General features: G+C 41.5%; 1 protein-coding gene across 1 annotated transcript in view; it reads right to left on the reverse strand.

Annotated features, from left to right (window-relative positions):
* OLAH (oleoyl-ACP hydrolase) overlaps positions 1-22,232 on the reverse strand; it is a 26,331-nt gene extending 4,099 nt beyond the window's left edge. Inside the window, exons 1-6 of the mRNA XM_005878898.2 lie at positions 21,782-22,232; positions 21,247-21,412; positions 19,805-19,935; positions 7,852-7,990; positions 5,615-5,714; positions 4,806-4,975 (exon numbers count right to left, since the gene is read on the reverse strand). Coding sequence (XP_005878960.2) covers positions 4,806-4,975; positions 5,615-5,714; positions 7,852-7,990; positions 19,805-19,935; positions 21,247-21,278 — 572 coding nt within the window. The 5' untranslated portion in view covers positions 21,279-21,412; positions 21,782-22,232. The remainder of the gene's footprint in view (positions 1-4,805; positions 4,976-5,614; positions 5,715-7,851; positions 7,991-19,804; positions 19,936-21,246; positions 21,413-21,781) is intronic.
* Positions 22,233-25,466: the final 3,234 nt, after the last annotated feature.

A 25,466-nucleotide genomic window follows, 5' to 3' on the forward strand; every position in this document is an offset into this window, starting at 1 on the left:
TGTCTGCCGCAGGAGATGGACAGGCCAGTGCCCTCTGTGTGTGGGGAAGGGGGGAGTGTCATGTACCTCGGAATAGACACCTGTCTTGGTTATTCATGGTAACTGAGCAACCTGCTCTCCTGGCGGATGGAAACTCACAGGTCACCCGTGGCCTGGCCTTATTTTAGCAAACCTCTCCCTCTGCTTGGCCTGGGCTCCGGCCACGGCCAAGAGCTGCCTGGAGTTCCACGCTGTCGGGTGGGCGCTGCTGGCTGGCTGGTAAGATGGACGTAGGGAGGAGGGGACCCACGGGGCCAGCAGGCGGGTGCCTCTACGAGGCAGAGAGCGCGGTTGGTTGCCTCTCTGCCGTCGCTGCCCACTCAGCCTGTAGTGTTTGTGGTCCACTAGGGCCCTCCAAGCATTCCCCCCTCAGAGGCCTGCGGGGGCCTTGGGGTGCGGCACAGGACCGTCCTGACTGCGTTTCCCGCTGACCTTCTCTTGTCTGTTGCTGGGGCTTCTGTAACAGGGACCACCAACCAGGGGGCTTAAAACAATAGAGACTCGTCAGGCCGCCAGGCCGGTGTGGCTCACTGGTGAGGTTCATAGGTCAGGGTTGGTTTCCCCGTCAGGGCACATGCCAAGATTAGGGGTTCGATCCCCAGTAGGGGGCGTGCAGGAGGCGGCCAGTCAATGATTCTCATTGATGTTTCTCTCTCTCCCTCCCTCTCCCTTCCTCTCTGAAATCAATAAAAATATATTTTTAAAAAACAAATCAAAAAGAAAGAAAGACTGGGAACAAGGCAGGAGGCCAGAAAGAGCCCCCTAGGTGGGGCAGGTGGGCAGATAGGCCATAAAATGGGCACTAAATCCCAGCCCTACCCAGGCCCTTCTTTCTTAAGCAAAAGCCTCAAGCTGCTGGAGGCAGGGCATCAGACACTCGCTCTCCTACAGCTGAAGACCAAGGCTGCAGGGCCCGGAAGCATTGACCCTCCACCCTTGGGGAGGACCCACATCTTTACCAACCACAGACACGGGTAGAAGGGGCAGGCATGCTGAGAGTCCCACTCACAGGGCCCAGGCACAGGGGACCTGCCTAAGATGGGAGCTCAAGACTCTAGGACGTCCAACAACAGCCCGTCTTACCCCAAAGGCTGACACCACACGTCGGGTAACAACTGTCTGTCAGTGGGGACAGACTGTTCTATGAGTCACAGGAAAGACTGATGCATTGAGGAAAACTCTCCAGCAGCCCAGTCTCCATGCTGAGCACACGGAACACTAGGGGACTTGGAAGCTAGAGTTGCCCTGAGGAACAATAGTAACAACAAAAGCCAAACAGGTCATCTCCAGTCTAGATCGACTCAACTCCCCATACTTATAGCCTGATGAGATGTGCTCAGGTCCAGGTGTAAAAATATATCCTGCAGTCTCTGTTTTATGCATAATAGCTGGCCTTCAATAAACAAAAATTATCAGACAAAAGAAAGCAAAAAATAACTCCATTGTCAAGAGGCAAAGCAACGAAAAGAATCAGACTCAATAAGACCCGGATGTTGGAACTATCTGACAGGGACTTAAAATACCTGTGTGTGAGATGTCAAAGGGTGTCGTGGAAAGGGTGGACAACATGCATAGGCAAATGGGAAAGTTTATTAGAGAGGTGAGAACTATAAGAAAGTCAAGTGGAAATTTTAGGAACAAACTGTAACCCACATGAATTCCTTTGACAGGCCCAGCAGTGGACTGGATACAGCTGAGGAAAGAATCACTGAACCTGAAGATGGTCAACAGGAATTATCCAAACTGAAAGGCAAAGAAAGGCAGTTTAAAAAGGCAAGACTATTCCAGACCCAAAGGGACAAAATCCAACAGCCTCGCATGTACTAGTATACAATCAGGTTCTAGGAGGAGACAAGAGAACAGCACGAACACTCAGACAGGAGACGAGGAGCTTGAGTGAGTCGGGAGCCATCACAGCTCCCACCCGCCACAGATTTCCATTCTGGCCACTAGGCCAGTGGTTGGCAAACTGTGGCTCTCGAGCCACATGCGGCTCTTTGGCCCCTTGAGTGTGGCTCTTCCACAAAATACCGACTTCTGCGCATGGGCCACAAAGTTTCAATCGCACTGTACGTGTGCGCCTGCACGTGGTATTTTGTGGAAGAGCCACACTCAGGGGGCCAAAGAGCCGCATGTTGCTCGTGAGCCTCAGTTTGCCGACCACTGCACTAGGCTCTTAGCCCTGTGGTCATGGAAACAGAGAGGGGCGCTATAGGCCTGGTTTTATTTTTATTGGAAACAGCTGAGAGCTGCAGAGACCAGAAGAAAGAACAGACTGAGACGACTGAAGCAGTAGATTGAAGGAGCGGGAGTAAAGAGGGGAGAAGAATCCGGAAAGCAGGGTTTGGAGAGAATGTTTGGAGTTTGGAGAGAGGGGGCATATGTTGTGAGTAGCTATTACACTCGGATGGGGGGGGGGGGGGGGGAGAGGAGAGTGCTAAGAAGGTTTTCTCTATTGTATGAGCGCAATATCCCTGTGAGTGATTTCTCTTTTACTTTGGTGTTGGGGAGGTTTCTCCTGAGAGCTGCTGAGAGTGTGGCTAATGTTGCTGCCTTGGCATCCACTGTGTGGCTAAGCAGCCTGTGGGGGCCCTGAGTGACACTAGCCTAGATGTCAGCTGCAAAGTCACAAGTAAGGGTAAGTCCCCCAACAACCTTTGTGATAAACAATCTCTCCTGCCTCCCAGAGCCTTCCCCTCATGCATCCCTTAGACAAGACCCCCGTGAAGCTTACAAAACCCCACTTTTTTTGTTTGAATTGAGCAATCTGGCCTTGGCCCAGGAACCCCAAAGCACTCCACCACAGACACTATAATAAAGGTGTGTGCCCCCGTCCTGCCACACTGTCTGCCTACACCTGCCCTGCCCGCCCTGGGCCCTCCAGGCGTGCCGTGGACCTCCTCCAGGGCTCGTGGGTAATCACCCTATTTCACTTCCTCTGGCGGGCTGTGGTTGAACATGGCCCACCACCGACACCCTAAGGCTCTGCTAAGATGTTAAAGCCACAGCCTTTGGTAGTGAATTTTTGTGTGTGTGTTTTCAATTGTGGTAGTTAGTTACGTTGCCAATCTGACCTCATTTAGTCCTCACCGCAACACCTGGAGGGAGTTTTTATTCCTTTCTCTGACAGGTGGGACACAAACTGTTAAAGAAACTTGCTCTGAATGTCACAGTTGGTAAGCCACGGGCAGAGGGTTTTGATCTTGGGAGGCAGAGTGTACAGACAGCATGTTTGACTATTGTGCGAGGCTTAATGATTAAAAACCAGCTTTTGCCTACAGTATTTCATTGAATGTCCACAGTGACTTGGATTACTTTTCTATTTGGGGGCAGGGAAGGACGTGATGTCAGACTGGTTTCTTTGATTCTGACTCTGTGCTCAGACAGCAATACAGACAGCTTATCCCTGTGAGACTCACACTTGGGCAAAGATGGTTGGGACAGAATGGCAAGAGGAACAGACTCCGGTCACCAGGGGGCAGCTGGTGGACTTAGTGCTAGATTGGAGGTGGCAGTGTACGGAGGGATGTGTCATAGGTGAGTGGGATTGTCTCTGTTCTCGAGATGCTTCAAGTACGTCCCACTTTTTATAGATATTTGTATAAACTTCTCATCACAAACATTGTCATGGTGGCCCTATGCCTACGTCTAGCCTTTGTGGAGGAAATAGAAGAAACATAGGCCCGAGCATCTGCCTTCTAGGGACGTATGTGGAGGAGACACAGCCCAGGAAAGATTGGAGGAATGCATGACAGAATCTAATGGTGACTAAGGACCGAAGGCCGGCCCCTTCTCACTGCGATGGGGAAGCTAGAGCCAGGGGCAGGTTTAGATGACTGGGGAGGCTTTACAGAATGTCAGGTCTCCAGGCCTCCAGACATCAAGCCCCAGTGCATACATCCCAAAGCAATGGTCAGATGCCAGGGGGTTAAACAAGTTCTGGAACAGAATTCACAAAAAAGCCAACCACTCCTTCCTCCCCGCTTCACCTCCACACAACTCAGAAAGTAGGGCTCTGCTTCTGGCCCATGGAGAGGATGAGGGTGCCTTGGTGTTAGTTTATTCAACAAATACATGTTATATGATAAAACATGTATGTTGAGCCACACATAGACACACACATATTCAAAACAAAGATATGCTCTATTTATCTTTCATTTATATCATTTCTGTGCCCACACTCCATTCTTGTGGGAAGCCACCCATTGTCTTCACTATCAGAGAAGTGTAAACAAGGAGCCCGGAATGCTGGTGAACCTTGAGCCCTGCCAGGGCCAGAGCTATGCACCGATTGTCTAGTCCAGACAATGGTGGCTCAAGCAATTTCCTGACCAAATAGTCTCAGAGTAAATCTTTCTAATATTTACTGACCTTTAAGATAGTCTGTCTGTTACCACAGTTACCTGCCTAAGAGCTAGATGTGTATCCAAAATTGAATAAAAGGTTGGCAAGGCCTGGGCACGAGGGGAAGTCCTTCCCCTTGCATTGGCCTTCCCGCCTGGCCCCCAATATTTCCAAATTATTATTTCTTGTCTCGTCTCTGTCATTTGCACACGGCCCTTCTCCAGATCCCGAACCCTGAACCACGCTGGACGTGGATCATCACATTCTGAGCCAGTAAAAATATCACAGTGGCTCTAAAGGAAATAAAACCAAACTCTTAGGATGTCGTCTTCCTGAATAAGCAGTCTCAGAGAATTTCCGACCTATATTTTTCTACAGATAATTATTTCTTTTTCAAAAAAGCATGTATTTCAGTCACTTACGTGTAATCGCGAAGAATGCGTGCATCTGCCATCAGTCTGGGCAAATGTTGTTGAGAAAATTCCTCGTCATTAATCAAATCCGCGGGAGTGCCTCCAAAAGTCAAAACGACAGAGCGAAGGTGCTCTTCTGACACTTCTTTATCTTCAGGAATGCGATGCCTGGCCTTTGACTTGAAACATGAACAGCATAAGTCTAATATTTCATATAACGTACTCGTTCATAAACTGAAAGCTCCCTCTCCAGGGAAATGCCATCAAGTCAGGGTCAGAAGTGGACTTCTTTATCCACAGGTTTCAGGGCAGACCTCCTTCTTTTGAAAAGCAGGAAGAAGAAAGTTCCCCTACCCTAGGACCCAGTGTCATAATGCCGCCGTGGGGGCCATCGGGCCTTCCTTCGGAGGGGGAAGGGAGAGCAAGGCAGGAGTGTGGGCAGCACAGCAGCACTGACTTGAAGAGCCAGGGTAGCACGAAACGTTGAGGTCACTTTCCCCTTTAGAGATGTCAAGTATTCTTCCTGGCCCTGACCCAGTTACTTAGCTGAACGTTGATTAAGTTCCCACCTGACTCAGAATGAAAGAACAAGCACTTTGGGTCAATACCGGGGACTAACGAGGAAATGGTTAAAGTGCATTTCAGAGAAAAGGGGAGATGATATGGGAAGAAATTTGAGGGTGTTTTCATGAGCCAGTAGGGTCTCACCATCAACCCCATGCTGGACCAGAATTCACCATATAGGGAAATAGCGTTGTGATTTCCCCCTCATTTCCCTCCTCTTCACCACTCACCCTAAGGAAAATGAAATTACTTACATGAGGAGGAGTTGCACTTGACACAAATAAATGCATCGGTTCTAGCTTATGTTTTTCTTTTAGGTGTAGTGCAGTCATAAAAGCAATGGAGGCCCCCATACTAAATTTGGGAAAGAAATACATGATAACAGCTGTTCAACAAAGTCATGGTAATCCACTGAAAGTATATAAAGACAAGGATCATAAAACAGCAATGATCGTGACATTTGCAAAGAAAAGTATAAGTTACTTAAATAATAAATGTATTTATGAGGGTATACTTTCAGCAACTTATATCAGCATAAAAAGTGTTTTTAAGACATCCTAGATAGTTCAGGCTAAAATTTAGTACTTACTCCACAATGCCTTGAAATTTATTTCAGTTTCCTTTTGTCCCTTCAGCTCTCTATCACTAGGCCTTTGATAGTATGTATCAGCAGTTCCCAAAGTATGGTCTGGGATCCCCTGGGAATTCCTGAGACCTTTTCATGTGGTCTATGAGGTTAAAGCTATTTTCATGACAATGCCAAAATGTTATATTCCTACTCTCATCCTCTTCTGAGTGCATAGTTGAGTTTTCCTGAGGCTATGTGACTTGGGATATTGCAACAGTTTGAATGCAGAAGCAGAAATGAGAATCCAGCTGCCTTCTATTCAGCCAGACAATAAACAGATTTGCAAAAGTGTAAAAGCCTTACCTCTCACTAATTTTGAGAGGAAATACAGTCTTTTACTTAAAACTATATTTATGACAACATGCAGCAGATTTATTAATATTATTTTAACATGTGTATATTTAAATTTCTTAGTTTTAATTTCTGATATAGTAATATCACACATAAGCAAAAGCTCTCTAAGGTCCTCAATGTTTTTTAAAAGTATTAAAACAGTACTGGGACCAAAAAGTTTGTGAGCTACAGTAGTCATTATGTAGATATGTTTTGTAAACAATACCGCCAGAGATTACTTTGGTAAATATCTTAGAGGAGGAAAAGGGAAACTCAGTCCCATGTTCATTGCCGAGGAAGCGTAAATTGCAGGTAATTTGGAAATGTATATTAAGAGCTCTAACAATGGGCATATCATTTAACCGAAATTCTGAAGATTTATACTAAGAAACTTCTGAGATATATACAAAATTTTCTATAAAAATGTTCATTGAAAAATTTTTAAAGACATTTCTTTTTATTTTAAAAAACTATATTTATTGCTGACACCATTATAGATGTCCCCCTTCCCCGCCTTTACCCACCTCTACCTAGCTCCCACCCTCTAAAAAAAAACCCCCCCCCCCGCCCCCCCCCCCCCCCCCCCCCATCACCACACTCTTGTCTGTGTCCATGGGCTATGTATATATGTTCTTTGGCTAACAGAAAAAGATAAAAGTAACTATGTCCACAAAGGGAGATTAATAAAATGATAAAACAGGTCATGAAGCAATGTGACCTTCACAACAATAGTAAGTGAAAGAAAGTCAGGAAAAGATATAAAGCAGGACCATATATGTAACATACTATGGAACCACATCAAAATTTTAAAATACTTTCTAGGATGACACTTTTTATTTTTTGCCTGACCATATCTATAAATATTATATAACATAGTAGCCAAAATTTAGTGAGTTCTTATCACATACCAAATAATTTATGATCATTATTCATTTAATCCTCATAAGAAGGAACTATTATTTTTCCAGCTTTACAGAGAAGGAAACTAATTCAAAAACCGTAGGAATTTGTCCCAGGTCAAACTGGCTAAGAGGCAGTTAAAACTGCAGGTTTCACATTATAACCTTAAAATTATACATCTAGCACATACTATTTATATAATTGTTAAAATTAAAAATAAGTGCAACATAAGTTACTGCTATAATCTTGATTTTACAAGTCCTGTTTTTGTTGTTGTTGTTGTTTGCCTAAAGATATAATTACTATACAAACAGCCAATTGTAGGAGTTGTGACTGGCCATAATTGTTCAATGTTCTAGGACTATTTTCCAATGAGAAGATGCCAGGAGCCCAGGATTTTCACAATTCATCACACAACCTGGCATTTCTATCTTTATGGTCCCTATTGCACTATTCCAGTCTAACTTTCTTGTCTGAGACTAGCTATAGCTATATTTAATCACTCACTCCTTTAAGCAGTGATGAAGCAGTGTAACAATACAAAAAGTATGCATCTCATAAGACACAAAGAACAATATTTGCCAACGACTTGTGATTGAGGAAATGGCTTTTAAAACAGATTTTAAATACCTGTGGCCAAAAAATGCAAATGGTTTATCCTGGAGGACTGGCAGCAGAACACAAACAATTTCACCAACTATCTGGCACATGTCACTGGCAAAAGGCTCTTCAAATCGACTTTCTCTCCCAGCGAGCCTTATGGAGTGCACTGGAGATCAGAAAACACAAGTGAATGCATCAGTGAGTGAGTGAGATACTGTGACGTTATAAAGGAGCTTATGTTAATATGACATGAATAATTTCAAAGAAATGAATAATGTCAAATCCAGTGATATAAAAGACTTAGGATTTGCTGAGAAAAAGCAGTACCATAAGATACAGCAGACTATCTGAAAAATACTCTCCAACTACAAAATACCTAGAAATACTAAATGAAGCATCCATATACTAGGTTAGCTCACAGTAAAAGTAGTGAGCATGTACTAATGGAATGGCTACTCTGACACCTATTGCCTACATCAGGAAAATAAACTATCAGGTTTCAAGGGTGACCTATAACAGAGCCCTTGACATAAAGCCAGGGACTCTGAGCTCTAAACTCTCAGTGAAAAGTAGACGAGGGAAAAAGAATCTTCCTAATGCCAAAGGGAGATAATAACTTTCTGTGTTTACCTTGGCTCTGAAAGGAAAAAGTCTGCCCTTATATTTTTTTAACCGAAGCCTTGCATTTATGCAAATTTGAAGTTTAAATTGATATTATCTTGGTAATCTGATGAAAATGAAGCTGAAAAATAACTCTGTGGTACTGGAGTTTGATTTTTGTTTATTTATTTTTTAATCTTTATTGTTGAGAGTATTACATGCTAGTAGATCCTCCTTTTCTTCCCATTAACCTCTTCCAGGCCGCTCCCGTTCCCCTAACCCTCCAGGCCCTCACCACCCCATTGTCTGTGTCCCCGGGTTCTGCATATATGCATACCAGTTCATTGGTTGATCTCTTCCCACCCACCTTCCCTGCCTTTCCTCTGAGGTTCAACAGTGTGTTTATGCTTCTATGACTCTGGGTCTATTTTTGATCATCGGTTTATTTGGTTCATTAGATTCCACATATGAGTGAGATCATAATGGTATTTGTCTTCGACTTATTTTGTTGTATCGCAAATTGGCAAGCTGGACAAGACGCCTAATGAGCCAATTAGTTAGGAGTCATCTTTATTGCACGCAGGTTCAGAGCAGATTACCTCTGTCAAATTCTGAACAAACACACGAGGGAGTATTTCCTTTTTATATCCTTCTAGTTCTTTGTGTAAGACAGCTTGTAACCTTGAATACATATGGTATCTAATCAAACACCTATAACCTTGGATGAACAAACACTTGGCAAAATAGGTGATTTAATATTAGTAACAGTGTATCAGCCCCATTAGATGGCTAGCTTGCAAGGTCAGACAAATAAGTTTATCTTTTCTATTATTCAAGTTAAAAAACAAAGTTATATTTTATAGAATAAGAGACTATCTAAAAATAACAGAGTAATTCAAACAGCAGTTTTAAACAGCAGTTTTTCCAAAGGAGGGACCACTATGCTTCAATTTCACTTAGCATAACGCTCTCGAGATCCATCCATGTTGTCACAGTAAACACTGGAGCACACCTCTCTTTGAGGTTGCCATTTTGTTTCCTTTGGATATATACCCAGAAGTGGGATTATCGGATCATATATAGTAGTTATAGTTTTAATTTTTAAGGAACCTCCATAGTGTTTTCCATAGTTACTATACCAATTCATAATCCCACCAATACTGCAAAAAGTTTTCCTTTTGTCACACCTTCATCAACACTTGTTTCTTTTTGATGATGGCCATTCTAACATGTGTGAGGTGATATCTCATTGTGGTTTTAATTTGCATCTCCCTGATGTTTAGTGATGTTGAACCCCTTTTCATATACCTGTTGGCCATCTGTATGTCTTCTTTAGAAAAATGTCTATTCAGGTCCTTTGCCTATTTTTTAATTGGATTGGTTTTTATTGTTGTTTAGTTATATGAGTTCCTTATAGAGTTTGGATATAAACTCTTATCAAGTGTGTGGTTTGCAAATATTTGTCCCATTCAGTAGGTTACTCTTTCATTTTGTTGATGGTTTCACTTGTTCTTTAAAAGCTTTTTAATTTGATGTAGTCCCACTTGTTTATTTTGCTTTTGTTGCTTGTGCTTTAGGTATCATATAAAAATAGTCAGCACCAAGACCAATGCCAAGGAGCTTTTTCTCTGTTTTCTTCCAGGAGCTTCATGATTTCAGTTCTTACATTTAAGTTTTTAATCCATTTTGAGTTAATTTTTGTGAGTATAAGATAGGGGTCTTGTTTGATTCTTTTGCATGTGAATATCCCATTTTTCCAGCACCATGTATTGAAGAGACTGTCTTTTTTCCATTGAATATTCCTATCTCCCTTGTCAGATATTAGTTGACCAGATATGTATGGGTTTATTTCTGAGCTCTTGATTCTGTTCCAATGGTTTATGTATCTGTTTTTATGCCAATAGCATTCTGTTTTGATTAATATAATTAACTATAGTCACCATGTAATGTACAGCATGGTGACTATAGTTAACAGTGCTATATGGTATAGCTGAAAGTTGCTAAGAGTGTAGCTCTTAAAAATTGTGAAAAAAAGAAGAAGGAAAACATTGTAACTATGTGAGGCAATAGATGTTAACTTTTTGTGGTAATCATTTTGATGTATTTATATATACAACCATAATGTTGTTCACCTAAAACATATAATGTTAAATATTACTTATATCTCAATAAAACTGGAAAAAAATAAAATCAGAGTAATTTCATGCACAGATTTATAAAAAAAATGTAAAATTTAGCATTAACAGTATTGTCAAGAATATAGAGCAATAAGAATTTTCTTTCCATATACTTCTTTGACAGTGTAAGTCACTGCAATTCCTTCGAAGAACTATTTGGCAATCCTATATAATAGAGAGGTAATATACAAATTGACCATCACTCCAACATATAAGATGACCACCACAAGATGGCCAGCAGGAGAGAGGGCAGTTGGGAGGGACCAGGCCTGCAAGGGAGGGCAGTTGGGGGCGACCAGGCCTGCAGGGGAGGGCAGTTAGGGGTGACTAGGTGGTAGGGGAGGGCAGTTGGGGGCGACCAGGCTGCAGGGGAAATCAGTTGGGGGGGACCCAGGGCTGCAGGGGAGGGCAGTTGGGGGGACCAGGCTGGCAGGGGAGGGCAATTGGGGGCAATTGGGCCGACAGGGGAGCAGTTAGGCATCAATCAGGCTGGCAGGCAGAAGTGGTTAGTGGCAATCAGGCAGGCAGGCAGGTGACTGGTTGGGAGCCAGCAGTCCTGGATTGTGAGAGAGGGATGTCTGACTGCCCATTTAGGCCCGATCCCACCGGGGCAGTCGGACATCCCTGAAGGGGTCCCAGATTGGAGAGGGTGCAGGCTGGGCTGAGGAACATACCCCTCTCCATGCACAAATTTCGTGCAACAGGCCTCTAGTATTTCATATAGTTGAAGACATTCATACGTTACCACCCAGAAATTCCACTCCTAGATACAGACTTTTTTACACATGTATGCAAGAAGATATATAAAAGACTGCTCATAGAAGCATTATTATGACATAAAAACAATAAAATGACCTTAATGTCTGTAAAGAGAAGGATACATACATAAATTGTGTTATAGTCATATAATGGAATAATATACAATAGTTAAAAGTCAATGAAATAGAGATACACATGATAAATCTTAAAAAATAAGTTTAGGAGAAAACAGCACGTTTCAGAGGAATGTTTATAATATGATACGTTTATATAAAGTTAGAAATATGTGAAATAATCCTGTATCTTATTTAGGTATTTGAGGAGGTCAGAAAGGGAGAGTGAATACAATTGGGAAGGGAGTACATGGAGACGTAAATGTTTTTCAGTTGTAATGTTTTATTATTCAAGGGGAGCAGTGGCCATGGTTAAGTTTGAGGTATTATTCTTTATACATTTTTACATATGAACTAGTGAAAAATTGGTTTAAAGGAGCAGCCTCCCCGCCCCCCCCCACACCCGCCTACAGATTTATTTGAATATGCGATGGTCCACTTGTCCAAACCATCAATGTACTTTGAAAAGAAGAGAATGAGACTCCTGCTGTCCCTTATGAAAGGCTCAAGAGGTGACCATATAAAAACTAAAACTTCCAATTCTTCCATTCCCCCTGGGCTCTCATGCCAGTCTCTTAGCCATAACCTAACACTCAGTCAAGCCCTTATAAATAAAGGGGCACTACTTACGATGTGAGGACTTTTTTCTTCCTAAGTAGTAATAGTCCATGATTGGCCGTGAACTGTAAAATCTTCAGATCACCCATCTGAATTTATTCTAACAAGGTTATTTTATTTTGATTTTCTCCTTTCAATACTCTCCTAAAATATTAATTAGCCCCAATTCAGTATTTTTTTCCTTAGGAAAAATCACTGTAACAATTTAAGAAAAAAAGAAGAAAGTGGAAATATATAAAATAAGAGGAAACAACCCTTAAACTCAAGGAAAATTTTGAAAATCAAAAGAGACTTTTGGCAGTTCTCTATGCAATTGATTTGGAAATTTACATGTAATTTGTGTATCTTTAAAAATACAACTTACCAAATTGATCCCAGTAAAAATAGGAAATTTAAACAGATAGTTTTTATAGAAGAAATAGGAGTTGTTGATGTATTCATGTAAAAAAAAAACCAGTAGGCCTAAATGTCTGTCTAGGCCAGTGATGGCGAACCTTTTGAGCTCGGTGTGTCAGCATTTTGAAAAACCCTAACTTAACTCTGGTGCCGTGTCACATATAGAAATTTTTTGATATTTGCAACCATAGTAAAACAAAGATTTATATTTTTGGTATTTATTTTATATATTTAAATGCCATTTAACAAAGAAAAATCAACCAAAAAAATGAGTTCGCGTGTCACCTCTGACACGCGTGTCAGAGGTTCGCCATCACTGGTAGGCAGTGGGCGGCAAACTCATTAGTCAACAGAGACAAATATCAACAGTACAACGATTGAAATTTCTTTTGAAAGCCAAATTTTTTAAACTTAAACTATATAGGTAGGTACATTGTTATTAACTTAATTAGGGTACTCCTAAGGCTTAGGAAGAGCCACACTCAAGGGGCCAAAGAGCCGCATGTGGCTCGCGAGCCGCAGTTTGCCGACCACGGGTCTAGGGAAATTCTTCTCAATGTTCACAGGACATAATATCAATGCTACTTAAACTCTCCAGAGCTTAGAAAAAGAAGGAAAGTGTTCAAATTCTTTGTCTGAAATAGCTATAACAATTATTCCCAAGTATGAAATGACTGAAAAAGAAAAAAAAAACAACCCAGAAGAACTCTAGAAAAACCTTTCTTAGCATGCAAATGGATGTAGGGGCTGGTGTAAAAATGGCACGGAGAGCAAGAAGCTTCCGGGAGTGCCTGTGTGACCGTGTGCACGAGTGGGCAGGCTCTCACCAAGGCCAGCCTCTTTGCAAACAGCAGTAATGGTTCCCGTTTATAAAGTGGCTTACATTTTCCAAAATACTTTCAAACAGCTCTGCCTAATGCTGGGACCTAGAGAAAACTCTCTCTTCCTTACCTCTTTAGAGTGGAAGCATAGAAAATAATGTTTCCATTTCCAAGTAAAACAGGCATATGACAAGAAAACCCCCCCACAAATATAAAAATGCATTAAATACAAGGCAAAATGTTTCCACTTCCTCAACCCTTCCTCATCACCTCAAAGGAAACCACTGTTATCAGTTTTGTGTGTTCTGCCATGTTTTCATGTAGCATCCATACCTTTCTCTGTGTATGCTTCCATTGTATTAATCTGTGTATGTGTGTGTGTGTATGTGTGCATTTTTAGGGATTTACACAAATGGGAGCATACCATAACACTGTTTGCAACTAGCTTTTTTTCATCAATTATACAACAAACTGTTATCCATATCTACACATGCAGGCTTCACTCATTTTTTCTTAGTGGCAGCATATCCAGTTGTAATTATGCTCTATCATTTAACTAATTTTCTATTCATGGATGTTGATGTTTTCCCCAGGGCTTTTGGAGGAAAGTTATAGTTTATTTGTTTTGTCACTAAAAACTATATAGTTTAGAGCCCAGTTCGTACATGTTCACATACTTTGGGAAATATCACTGTAGGTGAAATTTCTAGAGCTGACTTTCAAATAAACCAAACAGGAAGGCTGTTGGCTCCTGAAAACTGGAGAATATTAGAGTTGGAGGAAGGTTAGGAAATGAGCTCAGTCCAAACATCTCCCTTTACAATTGAGAAAATTATAATTACTAAGCCTAAAAGTCAATATACAATTTTATAAGACTTCCTAGCTTCTAAGAGCTAATAAATGTGGCTTTGGACACATTTAACCTGCGAAATGTAAGCAAAGAAATACCTTATATACAAATCATCTAACTGAAAAAAAAAGGAATGGGAGTAGAAAGTATACATAAGAATTTTTCCTAAAAATATCTGAAATATAACTCCAAATAATTTATGTTGGTACTCCATCCTCAGAATGATGGAGCTTAACTCCTTATCCCTTGAGTGACTTGCTTCCAAACAGCAGAAGATGGAGGAAGGAAAAAGTAACCTAACAGTGGAGAAACCTGGCAAATGTAACTTCAGCCAGATGATCAAACTTCTCATCATCTGTGATTAATCGGGTTAATAGTACCTACACTGACATAACATCATGAGGATGGTACTTCACCTCTGTGGCCTTCCTTCCCCCAAACCCATAATCTCAGTCTAACCATGAGAAAAACATCAAAAAAATCCAAATGGAGAGATGTGCTACAAAATACCTGATCTGTACTATTCAAAATTGTCAAGGCATCAAAAACAGGAAGTCTGAGAAACTGCCAAACACAAGAGAAGGCAAAGGAGATAGGATGATTGAATAATGTGGTATCCAAACTGGACAGAAAAAGGACAGTAAGGAAACAGTAGTGAAATGTGAATCAGCTGTGGAGTTTAGTTAGACTTCCTTCCAACAATGTGCCAATGTTGGTTCTTTAGTTGTGATAAATGTACCATAGGAATATAGCATGTTAATGAGAGAGGAAACTGGGTGAGGGGTACATGAGAACTCTGTACTATATTTCCAACTTTTCTGTAAATCTGAAACCATTTCTTAAAATTGTACTTATTAAAGTACAGAATTGGTATTCATAAAATAGTCACAGGGATGTAACGCTCACCATAGGAAATATAGTCAGTAATCCTATATAATAAAGAGGTAATATGTGAATTAACCCTCACGCCCTCACAACATGGCTGCCTACGACCAGGCCAGCAGGGAAGTTAGTGAGGGATGACCAAATGACTGAACAAGCAGGCTGCGTGGGGTGACCAGGCCAGCAGGGGGGTTAGTGAGGGACAACCAAACAACTGAACAGCAGGCTGTGTGGGGTGACCAGGCTGGTGGGGGGGGGCGTGAGGGGCAACCAGGCTGGCATATCAGACACATGTCGTAGCAATATCTTTACTGATACAGCTCCTAGCAGTGGTCGGCAAACTGCAGCTCGCGAGCCACATGCGGCTCTTTGGCCCCTTGAGTGTGGCTCTTATGTTATGAATCATAATGTAGTTGGGGGCAACAAGGATGGCAGGGGGGCAGTAAGGAGTGACCAGGCCAGCAGAGGGGGGCAGTTAGGAGCGATCAGGCTGGCAGGGAGGGGGCAGTTGGGGGCAACCTGGTTGCAGCGGGGGCAGATAGGGGCGATCAGGCTGGCATGCAGGTGAGCAATTAGGAGCCAGTGGTCCAGGATTGTAAGAGGGATGTCCGACTGCCAGTTTAGGCCTGATCTGGCAGTCGGCCATCTACCAAGGGGTCCCGGATTGGAGAGGGTACAGGCTGAGCTGAGGGGACCTACCCGCCGTACACGAATTTCATGCACTGGGCCTGTAGTATTGTAATAACTATGTATGATGCCAGCTGGATCCTAGAATTACCAGGGGGAGCACTTCCTAAAAGATATAATTGCCTAACCACTATGTTGAGCACTAGTCACTAATACAAAATAATATTGAATGTCAACTATAATTGAAAAAAAGTAAATGGAGAAAACATAAAAAATAAATAATTGTATTTACAATAAAAATTAAATGGAGACCTTATTTAATCAGGAGCAAAAGAATTTAAAGCAAATAATGTTAAAATGGTAATATTGAGCTCTGGCTAGGTGGCTCAGTTGGTTGGAGCATTGACCTGTACATCAAGAAAGTTGCAGGTTTAATCCCTGGTTGGAGTGTGTACAGGAGGAAAACAACTGATGTTTCTCTCACATGTCCTCTCTAAAATCAATAAAGACATCCTCAGGTGAGGATTAAAAAGAAGGTAATATTGAAAGGCAGGTAGTTGATACACTATGGTTTGTTATATTACTTTATATACCAGCTTTTCACTTTTGGTTATTCAGAAGTAGCTCACATCAGGCCAATGCTCTGATTGAACAAATAGAAAACAGAATTGCACACACACACACACACACACACACACACACACACACACACACGCTATTTGAAAGCATCTGTAAGCTGCTGAGGCAATCAGAACTTGCCTGGAGAGAAGAGGATTCTAGAAAAGTGAACTGAGATTCTTCCAGCCTCTTTTCCATTATGGAAATATGTCAATTATTTGGCACAGGTCAAGAGTTCTGTACTCCAAGCTGAGGGCTACCTCTAAGAGACCAAGATACCAGCAGAGCTTTCTGCATTCCCACTGAGCTAGAGAGACAAAAATGGAAATACAGTACTGTAAAAGCAGCTAGAATTTAGGAGCCCATGATCTCAGAGAGACAAGAAGTACAGTGCTTTCTCCCTTAAAGCATTTGGTTTATTCTTAAGTTAGCATATTAAGAGATTAAGAAAATAAAACAGAAAATTATTGAAAAAAAGAATGGTGTTTGAGTTTCACAATACTGTGAGAAAAAAAAAATTCAAGTTTACAACCCACCAACAAGAAAGATCTTAGGAAAGACAGGACAATAGATTCAAACTGAAGCACAGAGAAAAGTGGCTTTAAAAAATGAACAGAGTTCACCCTAGCAAGGTGGCTCAGTTGATTGCAGCATCATCCCATACACCAAATTGTTGAGGGTTTGATTCTTGGTTAGGGCACATACCTAGATTGCAGGTTCAATCCCTGCTAGGGATGGGTCTGGGAGGCAACCAGTTGATGTTTCTCTCTCACTCTTCCTCTCTTTCTCTTTCTCTCTTTCTGTCAAATTAATAAACATATCCTTGGGTGGGGATTAAAAAAAATGAAGCACTCCAGTATGCTGTTGGATAGAATCAAGTAGTATAACTGAAACATAGTGGTCCCTCCTTTGGAAAAACTGCTGTTTGAAACTGCTGTTTGAACTACTCTCTTATTCTTGGTCTCTTATTCTGTAGGTCAACTCTGTTATTTTTAGAGTGTAAAATAACTTTTTTTTTTGCTTGAATAGAAAAGATAAACTTAATTGTCTGACCTTGCAAGCTAGCCATTTAAAGGGGCTGATACACTATATTAATTCACATATTCTGCCAAATGTTTGTTCATCCAAGGTTACAGGTGTTTGATTAGATATAATATGTACTCAAAGTTACAAGTTGTCTGTATAGATATTACAGCTGTTTGATTAGATATAATATCTATTCAAGGTTACAAGCTTTCTTACACAAAGAACTAGAAGGATATAAGAAGGAAATACTGAAATACTCCCTCCTGTGTTTGTTCAGAATTTGACAGAGGTAATCTGCTCTGAACCTGCATGCAATAAAGATGACTCCTAACTAACTGGCTCATTAGGCGTCTTGTCCAGCTCGCTGATTTGTGATACAGCATAACATATACTGATATTTACTTTCCAACAAATTGAGAAAGGAAAGATGTAGAAAATAATTTTCAAAGATACAATGCCTGGAACATTTTCCAAATTTAATAACAATTGTAAATCCACAGATCCCCCCCCAAAATTCAACAAGGCACATCAGAACCTTTTTCTTAAAATTAATAAAGAGACAGTCTTAAAATCAGCTACAGAAAAGAAGACAATTGCATACAAAGATAATAAATATTGCTGACTTCTCATAGAAAACAACACAGGTCAGAGAACAATGTTGTATCATTTTTAGAATGATAAAGGAAAAAATGCCAACCTAGAATTTTATATCCAGATTATAAAGCTTTCAGAAGTCAAGGCAAAAATACAGAAAATTGCAGTCTCCTTAGAAAATTTGTTGCCAGCCAATATATACTACAAAAATATTTCCTTCAAGCTGAAGGAAAATTATTCTAGATAGAAATTCAGACTATACAGAAAGAAAATGCTAAAAATTATAAAAATGTGGGCAAATATAAAAGCTGTTTTTCTCATTTAAACATTTAAAAATTATAACTATTCAAAGCAAAAATAATAAAAATTTACTGTAGAAGTATAAAACGTATGACAACAATAGCAAAAGGACAGGAGGGGAAATGGAAGCATGCAGTTTTAAAGTTTTTATATGTTACATGAAATAAAACAGCAGTGTGCTGTTGGATAGAATCAAGTAGTATAACTGAAGCATAGTGGTCCCTCCTTTGGAAAAACTGTTGTTTGAAACTGCTGTTTGAACTACCCATACACCACACCAAGGGGGGTTTATCTCTGCGGTGCAATGACAGTTACACATACACAAATCAGTAAATTTCATACATCACATTAGCACAGTGGTTCTCAACCTTGGCTGCACATTAGAATCACCTGGGAATCTTTTTAAAATCCTGATTTCTGGGCCTCATCCTCTGGAAATTCTGTTTCTTTGTTATGGGGTTTGTGGCCCCACCCCATAACAAAGAGAAACAGAATTTCAGAGGATGAGGCCCAGAAATCAGGATTTTAAAAAGATTCCCAGGTGATTCTAATGTGCAGCCAAGGTTGAGAACCACTGCATTAGCAGAATGAAGGATAAAATTCATACTGTCACCTCAATAGGTGAATAAAAAGAATGTGACTTCCTTTCATGATAAAGACTCTCAACAAATGAGATATACCTAGAAGAAATGTACTTCAACATAACAAAGGTCATATATGACAAGGCCACAGGTAGCATAAAACTCAATGGTGAAAAGCTGAAAACTCTTCCTTTAAGATCAGGATTAAGACAAGAATGCCTGCTCTCAAGACTTCTATTCAACATAATACTGGAGTCCTAGCCAGAGCAATTAGGAAGAATAAAGAAATGAAAGAAAGAAGTAAAAAAGTTTTTGTTTGCAGATGACATGACTTTATATAGAAAGACTCCACCAAAAAATGGTTAGAACTAATCAACAAATTTAGTGAAGTTGCAGGATACAAAATTTACATACAAATCAGTTGCATTTCTGTAGACCAACAATGTACATCCAAAAAAGATATTAAGAAAACAATTCCATTTACAATAGCATCAAAAACAATAAAATGCTTAGGAATAAGTTTAACCAAGAATAATGCTTTTTGAAGATAGACAGTGATAAGTGAAAGATGTCTATTGTAAATTCTAGAACAACCACTAAAAAGAGAAATATGGCTTATAAGGCAATAGAGGAAGTACAAAGAAAAATGATGTTTTAATATTACATTCATTCAAAAGAAAAGGACAAAACAGGGAAAATGGAATAACTCACAGACAGAACAAATTGAAAACAACTGTAAGATAGTAGATTCCATTTTACCATATCAATAATTACATTAAAAACAAGTGCAAGGTTAGAATACCATTTCCTAAAAAGTCCTTCTAGCTCCAAATATAACAAAATAAAGGTAACAGAATTTCTTACTTTAGAAATATAAAATTTATGTTATTAGAATGTAATCTTGAATAACTTATTATGTATCTCCCAATATGGAAAATCGTTACTGTGCTTCGAATTCCTGTAGGTGTTGGCCATCTGACCATATAAATTGCCTGGATGGTGTTGAAAGTTAACGTACCTTCCAGTGAGTCATTCATCTTTTCGCCCCATTTGGCAAAATAAATGGAGCCACTTCCTGCCCAGGGAAAGCAGATCAGCCTAAAAACTGCATTAGGCTTTGGGTATAAGCAGCTCGCAACCTTTTCATTCCTGGGGGAAAAGAAAAATACACTTAACATTACACGTATCAATTAATTCACCCAAACTGAATTAGGTGTGTTTTAATGGAAATCATTATAAGTTATAAGGAGAATATGTTCAACTATAAAGTGAGTGTCAATTTTTCCAATAAGAACACCCCCCCACCCCCCGCAAAAAGGTTTTATGGTTTGTTCTTGACAACTTGAATATGAAAACTTTTAGAGTATAGATAAAATAGTCAAATATTTCTACATAACATTTAGCAAGTACATTTAATATGCACATTTAAAATGATAAAAATGTTAATTCAGAAATTGCCTTTTTCACAATTTAGGGATTAGTTTTATCTAAACAGTATATGGGCAGCTTTGATCTCAGTGTCCTGACTTAACCCTTTTCCCATATTCTCAGCACAATATACAAGTGGGCCACTAAGTGGCAAGAAGTAGAGAGATAAATACCACATGATCTCACTCATTTGTGGAATATAGAGAACAACATAGACTGATGAACAGGGACAGATCCAAAGACAGAAACAGCAATCAGACTATTAATCCCCAGAGGGAAAGTAGGGGAGGGTGGGGGTAAGGGGAAGAGATCAACCAAAGGACTTGTATGCATGTATATAAGCCCAACCAATGGACACAGACAACAAGGGGATGAGAGCATGAGTGGCAGGGGATGGGGGTTAATGGGGGCAAATGAGGACACATTTGTAATTCCTTAACTAATAAAGAATTTAAAGATAAAAAAAAAGAAGTAGAGAGCATATTTGGGAAGCTTTGGATTAGACTCGCAGCAGTTCTCAACCTGTGGGTCACGACCCCTTTGGCGGTCGAACGACCCTTTCACAGGGGTCGCCTAAGACCATCCTGCACATCAGATATTTACATTACGATTCATAACAGTAGCAACATTACAGTTATGAAGTAGCAACGAAAATAATTTTATGGTTGGGTCACAACATGAGGAACTGTATTTAAAGGGCCAGAAGGTTGAGAACCACTGGATTAGAGGGTCAGGGACAAGAACTTCCTCTCCACTTTGGTGTGAAAAGTGCACTTTACCTTCAGCTCTCCTCATCCACACAAGTGCTCCAGCCAAGTCGTGGATGTACACGTTCACTTTAAATCACTACCAATTCAATACCGTTGTACAAAGTGAGTGGGTAGTGACATTTACAATGCCTTGCACTAGAAGCAATGGACACCAAATGAGGCTTCTGTTTGAAGCCCCTCTCAGTCTAACAAGGTGGCCTTACGGAGCAGAGCGTCGGAGCACCTGGGGTGGGGCAAGGCCCAGGCTGCACCCAGTGCGTACCTGGCTGCCCCAGCTTTGTTTTCTTTTTCCATGTTGCGAGGAGATGGTGCACAATTGCGGGTCTTGGCAGCTTGTGAGTCAATGCCAAATTCAATACCTCTTGTGCACACAGAAGAATGACCAGATTTCTTTTTAAATCTGTTGACTGTATTTACTGTTTCAACCCCTATTTAAAAAAAGAAGTGGGTTAGAAGCAACATAACTGATGTACTCCAAGCACAACTGAGCCTCCAGCTAATACAGAGAGAAAAGGTGCAACATTTTAAAACTCTAACAACTGAACAACCCTGCAGGTGAATCAAGCAGAAAACAGTGCCTACCAGGAAACTGGGATAGGAAGGGGATGTTTGTTTTTAAAATATAAATGTTTTGGTTTCATAAATAGTCCTATTTTCTCTACAATCTTAAGGAAGAGATAGGAAGTCCAAAAAAGACTTCACTACTGTGCCAGATTTCCAATTTAGTGAGCAGCAAGTACTCAGAAAAGAAAAGAAAAATAATTAGCAAAAGGTCTGCCATTTGTAAAGGCTTTTACCTCTTTACACCATAGGAGCTCCTCGAATCCCAAGAAGTAACCTTGTCTCAGTCCTCAGCTGCGAATCTCAGAACAGTCCTGGGGGCCCAGGCAAATCCTTCAACCTACCCAGCCCTTAGGGTGGCGAGCGGACTGGAGTGCCAGGAAGGCTTCTTCACCAGAGGGAGTGCGTTCACAGAGGCGGGAATCTGTCTCCAGAATCTTCTTTTTGTAATGATGGCCCAGAGCCAGTAAAACCCTCAGAAGAACCACCTGGATGACTCCTTAGGTTGCTTCTCAGACAGCGGTGTAAAATACAGAAAAAGATGGCTACTTCTAAGAAGGAAAATAGACAATCAAGAGTGATAAATATACATTTTCAGTGTTTATAACTGAGGGCTGTCATTGATCTACAAAGCTTCAATAAAACTAGGCTAAATGTATCCCACACTTTCCAATTAAAATAGGTAAAACCTGTCTTTCTGGTGTCTGTTTATTTTTGACTGGCACATCTCATGATCAGTTGGACTTGGATTAAAATGTAACCCAATGTTCAAATTTATTTAACAGATGTGTCCTGATGGCTCATGATCAAGATCCTGGGTCATTTCTTAACACTGGAGGTATCTTTATGCAAATATAATATTGACTCTTCTCAAGAGAAAACCACTAGAGGCGTGTATTTGATTGGAGTCCCAGAGGAGAGAAGGGAATCAAGGAGAGGCAGTTTTCAAGAGGCAGTGGCTTAACTTTGACCAGTATGACTCAGTGGTTAGTGCACTGAAGGATCGCAGGTCTGATTCCCAGTCAAGGGCATGTACTGTTTCTCTTTCTCTCTCTCTTCTCTCTCTCTCTCTCTCTCTCTCTCTCTCTCTCTCTCTCAAAATCAATGGAAAAAATATCCTCCGGTGAGGATGAACAATGGCTTAGATTTTTCCAGAACTGAAGCATGATACCAGTCCAAAGGTAAAAGATGCCCAGTGAATTCCAAGAAGAATAATTTAAAAAGAAAGAAATCTACATACAGAGGCATTATAATAAAATTGCAAAACAAAAAAGAAATGAAGACAAAGAACATATATTGAAAGCAGCCAGGCAAGGAGGAAGTGAGGGTTGACTATTATCTTGTAAGGAAGAGCAATTAGACAGAAATATAAAAAGGTAGAAGAGAGTATAATGATATCTTTAAGTGCTAAAGAGAAAATTGCCAAATTAGAATTCTCAAAACAACTTTTAAGGAACAGGGTAAACTAAACACATTTTCAGACAAGTAAAAACAAAGTTTGTTGCCAGAAGACACTCTCTAAATAAAAATTTAAAGAAAATACTTGGGCAGAAAGTAAATGATAGCAGATGGAAGATTTGAGATGTAAAAAGGAATGAAAAACCAAGAGTGGTAAATAGTGGTAAATATTTGAGCAAGTGTAAAGGACATTGACTGTATAAAATAGTAGTATCTAACGGGCCTTAAAATATATGTGGAATCAAAATACCAGACAAAAATAATGTATGTCAGAAGTGAGGAAAGGAAGATCCTTATGTTATTATCTTAGAGGTTTTAATAAATGCAGACTTTAATAATTATGCACGCTTTAATTTGTAAGGCAAGTCCTTAAAAGAACAGAAACACATCATAAGTCATCCAAACTAGAAGAGAGGAATATTTAGTCATTCAGTGGGCACAGAGAAAACAATCTCTAAGAGAGGAGTAGCTATCTGGCAGCAATGGAAAAGAAGGGCATGGCGACCTGAGAAAGAGGCAGAAAGAACAGCATGTTTCATCTCCCAGAGGAAACAAAAGGAGTTCTCTGTGACTGGCAAGTAGAGTATGGATGAGCAGGTGGTGAGAGAAAAAGCAAGGCAGTAAGTAGGAGACGGGTTGTGAATGGCCTTGTAAGCAAGAGATTTAAACTTGATCTTAACAGTGAATTCATCTTAAGATCTTGGACTTGACCCTAAGAATGATAAGAATCCATTGAAAGGTACAATGACCAGAGTTGCTTTTCAAAATGATGGCTTGGGTTACAAGGTCGAGTGAGGGAAAGAGTAAGTTAGGAGTCTGTTGTAATGATCTAGGACAGAAAGGATGGTGATCTGGCTGAATCCTAAAATGTGCAAACACTTATTGAGTACTTACTAAGGGCCAGGCATTGCTCTATGCTTTTAATATGTATTCAGCTTTTTATTTTTCACAATTAAGTAAGTATTCTGCACAAAAATGATGGTGTTATTATTTGCATCTTGCAGATGAACAAAACAGGCACAGAGAGGTTAATTGACTGACTAAAAGACACATGTGGACAGGGAGCAGACCCAAGCAGTCTGGCCCCAGGAACTGTCTGTCCTCTTAAGCACTAACACATTCCATCCTTATGCTAAGGGACTGCAGAAGAGGCTGGATTCCCCAGGTCCTTCAGCCCCGGGAGTCAATAGGATTTGGCAATTTATTAGAGACTAGTGGCCCGGTGCATGAAATTCGTGCACGGGGGAGGGGTGTCCCTCAGCCCGGCCTGCACCCTCTTCAATCTGGGACCCCTTGGGGGATGTCCGACTGTTGGTTTAGGCCCCATCCCTGTGGTATCAGGCCTAAACTGGCAGTCGAACATCCCTCTCCCAATCTGGGACCACAGGCTCCTAACAGCTCACCTGCCTGCCTGCCTAATCGCCCCTAACCACTCTGCCGGCCTTCTTGCCCCCAACTGCCCCCACTTGCCAGCCTGATCACCCCCAACTGCCACCCCCCACCAGCCAGATTGCCCCCAACTGCCTCCCACTGCCAGCCTGCTCGCCCCCAACTGCCCTCCCCTCCTGGCCTAATCACCCCCTAACTTCCTCTGCTTTGGCCCCACCACCATGGCTTTGTCTTGAAGGACATCTGGAAAGTCTCCTAGAAGGTCTCCCGGTCTAATTAGCATATTACCCTTTTATTAGTATAGATAGAGGCCTGGTGCATGGGTGGGGGCGGGCTGGTCTGCCTTGAAGGGGGTTCCGGATCAGGGTGGGGGTCCCCTTGGGGGGCATGGCCAGCCTGGGCGAGGGGCTAATGGCTGTTTGCAGGCTGGGCATGCCCCCATCAGGGTGAGGGTCCCCGCTGGGGGCAAGGTGGGCCTGGGCGAGGGCCTGAGGGCCATTTGGGGCGGTTTGCAGGCCGGCCAAACCCCCGGCTTTGTCCAGAAAATCACCCCCTAACTTCCTCTGCTTTGGCCCCACCACCATGGCTTTGTCTTGAAGGACATCTGGAAAGTCTCCTAGAAGGTCTCCCGGTCTAATTAGCATATTACCCTTTTATTAGTATAGATAGAGGCCTGGTGCATGGGTGGGGGCGGGCTGGTCTGCCTTGAAGGGGGTTCCGGATCAGGGTGGGGGTCCCCTTGGGGGGCATGGCCAGCCTGGGCGAGGGGCTAATGGCTGTTTGCAGGCTGGGCATGCCCCCATCAGGGTGAGGGTCCCCGCTGGGGGCAAGGTGGGCCTGGGCGAGGGCCTGAGGGCCATTTGGGGCGGTTTGCAGGCCGGCCAAACCCCCGGCTTTGTCCAGAAGGATGCCTGGAAGGTCTACAGAAGGTCTCCGGAAGGTCTCCCAGTCTAATTAGCATATTACTCTTTTATTAGTATAGACTAGAGGCCCGGTGCACAAAAATTTGTGCACTCAGGGGGCAGGGGGAGGGGGGTCCCCCAGCCCAGCCTGTGCCCTCTCGCAGTCTGGGAC

The sequence above is a fragment of the Myotis brandtii genome, unplaced genomic scaffold, assembly GCF_000412655.1.
Source record: "Myotis brandtii unplaced genomic scaffold, ASM41265v1 scaffold576, whole genome shotgun sequence".
NCBI lineage: Eukaryota > Metazoa > Chordata > Mammalia > Chiroptera > Vespertilionidae > Myotis > Myotis brandtii.